Source organism: Rosa rugosa, chromosome 1 (assembly GCF_958449725.1).
Source record: "Rosa rugosa chromosome 1, drRosRugo1.1, whole genome shotgun sequence".
NCBI classification, from domain to species: Eukaryota; Viridiplantae; Streptophyta; class Magnoliopsida; order Rosales; family Rosaceae; genus Rosa; species Rosa rugosa.
This window is the reverse complement of record NC_084820.1, coordinates 43,998,940-44,006,264: the sequence shown is the minus strand read 5'-3', so window position 1 is coordinate 44,006,264 and position 7,325 is coordinate 43,998,940. Positions and strand designations below refer to the sequence as shown.

General features: G+C 43.0%; 1 protein-coding gene across 1 annotated transcript; it reads right to left on the bottom strand.

Moving 5' to 3' along the window:
• Positions 1–6,047: 6,047 nt before the first annotated feature.
• On the bottom strand, positions 6,048–7,108 carry LOC133728749 (uncharacterized). Its single transcript, XM_062156182.1, has 2 exons — positions 6,509–7,108; positions 6,048–6,311 (listed from the first exon to the last, which is right to left on the bottom strand). Exons 1-2 carry the CDS (start codon positions 7,106–7,108, stop codon positions 6,048–6,050), a joined length of 864 nt encoding a protein of 287 aa, XP_062012166.1.
• Between the last annotated feature and the right edge of the window lie 217 nt (positions 7,109–7,325).

Below are 7,325 nucleotides of genomic sequence, written 5' to 3'. Positions count from 1 at the left end.
GGCGAGATTGCCATCTCTTTTTCTCACCACGCTTTCTAACGAAGACCCATTAGTCAATAGGTTTTATGTTAGGAAGTGTTGGCATCACTGGCTCGAAAACCTTCCTCTTCGTTAGAGAATCCAACTTAACCTGGATCGCATCTTTCCATTTAGGCCAAATCTCTCTACGTTGGCATTCATTCATCAACGGAGCATGGTTCGATATCATCTGACTCAACAAACTCATGCGCAACTACATCATCAATTATGATGGAGTTTCTATCCCACGTCTCATGTACACTAGTGTAAGTTTCATAGAGCTCTATATTCTCAGGAATAGTTTCTGACGTTGAGGCGTCCCCCAACGATAACCATAACCCGGAAGATACTCATGAGACGGATTTTGAGTGTCGATGATCAAAGGATTGGAGTGTGCCAAAGTATCCTTCGAACCCACGGGCCTCCCATGCATCCTAGCTTATGCCATGGCCTGTAATGCTAGAGTGCCACTCTCTTTGGCGTTGGCGCCATGCCTACCTCCGTGTAGGGTGGCGCTACATCCTCTCGTAGGGACGTCCTTCCTTACATGCCATTTGTGTGATCTCGTCACTTTAGTAGGGATCGAGATGAGACATAGTGGGGACAGACCACGACAATTCCTGTCGTTCCTGCTGACCATCTGTGTTCTTATCTCCCCCTAACGATGGGAAGACTGTCTCATCAAAGTGACATCCGCAAATCTAGCAGTAAGGAGATCGCCTAGCAAGGGCATGAAGTGGCGGACGATTGTTGGAGTCTCAAATCCAACGTAGTTGCCCATTCGTCTGTGAGGACCCATCATAGAGCGCTGTGGCGGCGCAATTGGCACATAAATGGCACACTCAAATATGCGTAAGTACGATACTTATACCCAGTCACTAGTTGTAAAGCAGGGGTAGATTGAGTGGTGGTGGGTCGTAGACGAATTAGCATAGCTGCATGCGATATTGCATCACCCCAAGCAGATAATAGGAGATTGGTGCGCATTACCAATGTCCGGACTACTATCGTAGTCGTTTCTGCGAGACCATTTGGATGTGCTCATGGGAATATGATGTCCAACATCAGTCCCAATGCAATAACCATCGAAGGTCTTTGATGTAAACTCACTAGCATAGTCAAATCCAATTGACTGAATAGGATGATTCGGGGAGTGAACCTGTTGTCATATGATATGTGCTAGGAGTCTAGCATAAGCAGCATTACAAGTGGACAATGGCACAACACGTGACCAGCGTGTTTGCGTGTCAACCAATATCATGAGATATTTAAACGTCCGCAAGTTGGTTGAATCAGTCCATAGAATCCCTATGGGTTCTATGTAAGAACAAAATGAGTATTTTCATGTCCTTTGCATAGGACGGTCTCAGTCCTTGTTTTCCTAAGGAACGGGCTTTGTAAAACGAGCGAGAGGCTTTAGAAGTAACCAATGAGGATTTTGGTTGGGCCTGAATGTCTGAAACGCTATTTGAAGCAAAGTTGGTGATTGCTACATCACCTGGGGCGTCATCACCATGATGTACGCTATCCATGGCGTCATGGATAAGGAATATGCCAGCCCTGGGCTGGTGGTGGACGGCAGCGACGGCGGTCACACTTAGTCCAGGAATCAACTGTTGATTCATGCTTCATTTTGCTCGAGAAAATAGATGTCCGTGTGAAGTCTTTAGTAGACGGATCATCATATCATGACTAGAATGATCTATCCTGTCGTGACAAAGCCAATATGTGTCTAAATCCAAGAGATCTTCTCTCATAACTTTTATTGGATTTAATATCTCTGATAGTGACATAGAGTTCACTAGAGAGACACATAAACTTCTCTAAGATGCGCCTTTGTTCACAATCATTAGAGGTATTGCAAAGGAACTCATTTCAGTTCTCTACATGTGTTTTCGCATGGAATCCGTTGGCTATTCATAGGGGCGATTTGCCCTAGGAGCGTAGAGAGTTTATGTGACAGTAATCAAGGTGCCATTTGGCAAAGGGGAACTTGGGCTATTCCATGTCCTTGAATTAATATTGATGACCCAGCCATCGTAGTCACAAAAGTAATATGCTCAGAATCAAAATGGAGTCATAATGAAAAGAACTCGAAATTTTATTCATAAGCCAATGGAGTACATCATTGTCTCTTAACCATTAGGAGAATCTAATCCAAATGCTAGCGAATGCAAAACAAAGGTAGTCGTTTGACTTCTTTCGGTAACTCCAAAATAAATATGACCAGGTGAGTAGAGAGATGTTGGTGGAGCAAAGCTCGCTTAAGTACCACTTATCTCAAAACCTTCCTAGATATCACACTCATTTTGGATGAGCCTATGTGAAGAAAAACTAAACCAATGGCATTTACTACAAAGTATATGGCAATTGCCTATTACATCTCTTGGAAAATAAAGACTTAAACAGAATTGGCGATCTATTGATCCCAGCCAAATTTGTAGTTTTTAACCCTTCACTCTAGATCATCTTCTTGATCTTCTTGGTCCACATCGTGAGCTTTTCTTGCTTCACAATATGCTTTGTAGGCGGTGACAATTTCTTCACGAGCTCTACAAATGTGTGCCCAATGACCGAATACTCCACATCGAGAACAGACATCTCTTTGCTCAGACTCCATTGATTGAGGTGCTTTGAAAGCATCATTGAGATGGCTCTTAGTGTTGGTGGCGCCACCAACATGGCCAGAGGCGTTGCCTCCCTCTCTCTTTCCACGTTCACCTCTTCGGTTCTGTGTTCGCCTATTTTGGTGATTACCTTCCCAAGTAGAGCGATTACATGGACCAGAACGTCCAGAAGTATCCCTAAGATTAGGGTTTCGCTCTTGGCGCCCTCTCTTTGGGGCGCGACTATAATTGGATTCCGGAATATGCTCTGTTTTCACGGATCTCGAATTATAGTTAGTTCTTCACAAGGATGTTGTCATGCTTTTCAGCGACATTCATAGCTCCAATGAGCTCATGAAACCATTTGATCCGTCCTGCAGTAACATCGATTAGATAGTTCTTAGCAACCATCAATGCAGAGACGGGGAAGGTAGAGAGAGTCTTCTCAATCAACATCGCATATGTGATCTCTTTACCACAGAATTCCATTTAGGATTTAATGTGAAGTGCTTCCGAGTTGTAGTCAAGAACTGACTTGAAATCACAGAAGCGGAGGCTATGCCATCTCATTTCTAGGTCAGGAAGCAGGGAGTCACGGACGTTGCCAAATCTTTCTTCGAGTGAGACCCACAGCTTTCTGGGGTCTTCTTCATTCATACACTCGTACTAGAGCGAATCATCCATATGACGAGTCATTAGGATGATGGCTTTCGCATTATTTGCCTCTAAGGCTGCTTTATTTGCTTCCAAAGCTTGAGCTTGCTCAACAGTTAGCATGTCTTGGCTAGGCTTGAGAATTGTATCTAGGATTCCGTCGGCCTTGAGATGCTGGCGAACATCACGAACCCACTTGTGATATCCAGAGCCAGTTGTTCCCAATGGAGTAATGTCCAATTTGTTCAGGTTACTCATCCTGAAAGAGAACAAGAAATTAGGGTTAGTTTCGGAGCGAAAAAGGCTACCACGAAAAAAAAAAATATTTCTGAGCGTAGTCGATTCCAAGAAATTAGGAATTTCTGAGCGTAGTCGCTTCCATGAAATTCGATTCCAAGAGAGGTTGGATTAGATCGAAACAATGATGTTTGCGGTCGATCGTTTTATCTCAACAAACTCTAAGTTTGGAGGACTCTACAAGCTCCAAGCTTGGAGTGAGCACGAACCCCCACAGTTCGGCTTAATTTGGTCTCCCCTATGATAAAGAAAGGGAGGTTGCAAGTCCCCGAAAAAGAAGAGAAATTAAATGTAAAAACTCTAAAAATGGGAACTTTTAGAAAAAAAAATACCTCGAAATAGGTCGCCGGAAACGTTGGCCGGAAAAAGTCGCTGGAAAAGTGGTTGACCGGTAGTTGACTGACGTTGACCAGGGAGCTGACGTGGTAGTGGGTCCCCCTTGCTGACGTGGCGTGGGTCCCCTTTGATGACGTGGCGCGGGTCCAGATGCTGACGTGTTGTGGTCCCTCTTGCTGACTTGGCGCGGGTCCGGGTGATGACGTGGCGTGGGTCTGCGTCAGTGGGCCTCTGCCTTGGGCTTCTGGGCTTCTTTTCCTTTCCTTCTGCCGGTTTTCTGCCGGAAGGTTCAGTCTTTCGGTTCACTCACTTTTAGGCTGGTTTTTGTGCTTTTTGTTCCGCTTCCTGAATCTTCTGATTGTGAGGTATCTGGTGACACAATTTGGTTGAAATTGGATGGCCGAAAGATGGTGAACCGGTGGTATATTTGCTGCGGGTTGTATCGAGCTTCCGGTGGTCGGTTCGGTAGGTTTCCGGCAGGTTCTTGGGGTGGCATCGCCGGTTCTGGACTCCTAGGATCGAGTTCTTCAAGGTGTGAGGTGGAGGCAAAAAAGGCTTCAAGGTTTTGTATTCGAATTCAAGGTTTTTAGCTTCTTGAATCAAGGTTTGACTATTTGTTTCAGGGTTAGGGCTTCGTGCTGATAACGTGTTTAAGGAAAACTGAATTGGGAGAGAATTGAGTCATACTTTCATTCATAATAGGGGCCTCTTTATATAGAGGATTACAAGCATAGAGATAGAGTTGTACATGGAAACATAATCGTACATTGATTGGATATCTCCTAAGATTCTCCGAGAATATCTCTAATATAAACCCTATTTCAACTAGAGCAAGTAACCTCGAGTTTGGGCTAGACACATATTCTGGATTTACTTGAACAACTTGATAATAGTTAGTTAATTATAATGGCGTTTATATTTGTACTAATTGAATTTTTTATTCTTTTTTAAATAACATAGCTTGATGAAACACATAAATTGTGGCATGTCGGGATGAAGAGAAAAGGGATGAAACAAAGATACAATTTTCAGAGTTTAGAATGTTACGAGGTTGTGATGGGCTTTCAACAATTTAGAGACATCCCTAGCCATACAGCAGGAGGAACATCAAAGAAACAAAATCAACAGATGCACACACAACCATCTGTTAATATTCCCATCAACTTGGACATGGATGTAGATGAGGTTATTGCCAATGAAACTCCAGATCCTTTGGTGAGGCCTCAAGAAAGGAAGGCTGTGAAAGAAGTAATTCAGAAATGAAAGAAGGCAGCCAAGGATTCCAGTGATTTGTCAACCGCTGTCGAGAGTATAGCTAGCATCCAAAAAGATGAAACCGCTATCAAGAAAAAACTCGATGAGAAATTTGCTCGAACTCTCTAAGAGGAACATCAACGAGAGTGTATACGCTTACAAATGGATATGCGAAAAAAGACATTTGTAATTCAAGAAAGGGAAGACCAATTATGGATATGGATACAAGTCAGATATCGCCAACTAAAAATCGTTATTGGCAAATAAAGCAAAAGAAGATAGCGGAGAGAGAAGATGATGAAACAAACTATGGGTCAAGTTTTCAAACACCTTTTATGGGTGGATACAATCCGCAACCACATTTCGGTGGTGCATTCCCACAACCTCCTTTCACCGGTGGATACTATCTGTAACCACCTTACACCGGTGGATCCCCTACACAACCCCACTTTTCACCTTTCTCTACGGGTGAATCCACCAACTCTCAGCCTAATGATGACCCTGCAAGCACAATTTGGAATCCTAGAGAGGATGAGGATGGGGATGAGAATAATTAGGTGATTATGTATTTCAAATAATTGTATTGTACTTATTCCTCGTTTGTCAATTATGTAAGCATAAATGTTATGAAATAAAAGTTATATTTGAAAATTTTGTTTATTAAAGCACACATCTTATATTAAAAATCATAGCAAATAAACAACATAAAAAAAAATTAAAAGCACACAAACAATAAGAAAAAAATTGAAAAGCACAATTTGGATCGAGTTTGGCCAGACATTAACCAATTATTCAAACATCTACCATATCTAGATCTCCAAGTTGCCTTGAATGTTCCATAAATGCTCTATAAGATCTTCTTGAAGGTTTGAGTGAGTGTATCTATCGATCCATGAATCCGTTCAAATTATGACCATCTGTACCAACAGGATCAAAGTCATCACCGGTCAGTCCATCCCAAACCGTAGCCAACCTGGGCCTCATATTGTTCTCCTCTTCTTCATCAGACTCCAAGTCTTCATCGCAGTCCTCAGGTTGTTCATCCTCGACTATCATGTTGTGTAATATAATACAAGTCAACATGATGTATAGAAGGTCTTCTATATCCCACCCACGAGCATCTCCTCTAACAATACTAAAACGCGACTGTAAAATACCAAAACATCTTTCTACATTCTTTCTGTACTCCTCTTAAGCCTGGGAAAGCTTGAGATCCTTGGGTCATGTAGGCCTTGAAATTGATTTCGCGAAAGTCGCTCATCTAGGATAGATACTGTCAGCGAGATAATATCCTAAATTGTGAATTCTATTATTCACTTGAAATTGAATCTGAGGTGCTCGACCAGCAGTAAGCTCGTCAAACAACGGGGACTTTGCCAGGACGTTGAGGTCATTGCATCCTCTGGGCATTCCAAAGAAGGCGTGCCATATCCATGTGCCGTATGATGCGACTGCTTCGAGGATGATAGTGAGGATATGTTTTCGACCACTGTATCTCCAGCCCAACCGGTTGGGCAATTCTTCCATTGCCAGTGCATGCAGTCGATGCTTCCAATCATCCCAAGAAAACCTTTTCTTTGAGCTTTGGCGAGCAGTTTCCTGGGGTAGGCCGCAGTAGGATCCCAGAGGTATTCTTCCGAGTACAGATTAACGTTTCCTCTTGTAAATCGTTGAAGAGCCTCGATGAAGGTAGATTTCGCCATCCGACAATACTCAGCACATTGATCTGCCCCAGCACCGTAAGCAAGCATTTGTAAGGAACATGTCATCTTCTGTTCCGGAAGTAGTCCGACTTTCTTGGCAGCATCTGATTTTTGAACAAAGTACCGGTCATAGCGGCAAAGGCTACCAGAGATGCGATAGAAGACAATGTGGCTCATCCTATAGCGTGCTCGAAATTCCCAATCCTTGAACACTGGACGTTCAACAAAGTAATCTTCCATTCATAGAGGGCAAAGGCTACCAAAGATGCGATAAAAGACATTGTGACTCATCCTATAGCGTGCTCGGAATTCCCAATCCTTGAACACTGGACGTTCAACAAAGTAATCTTCCATTCATAGAGGGCAAAGGCTACCAAAGATGCGATAAAAGACATTGTGACTCATCCTATAGCGTGCTCGGAATTCCCAATCCTTGAACACTGGACGTTCAATAAAG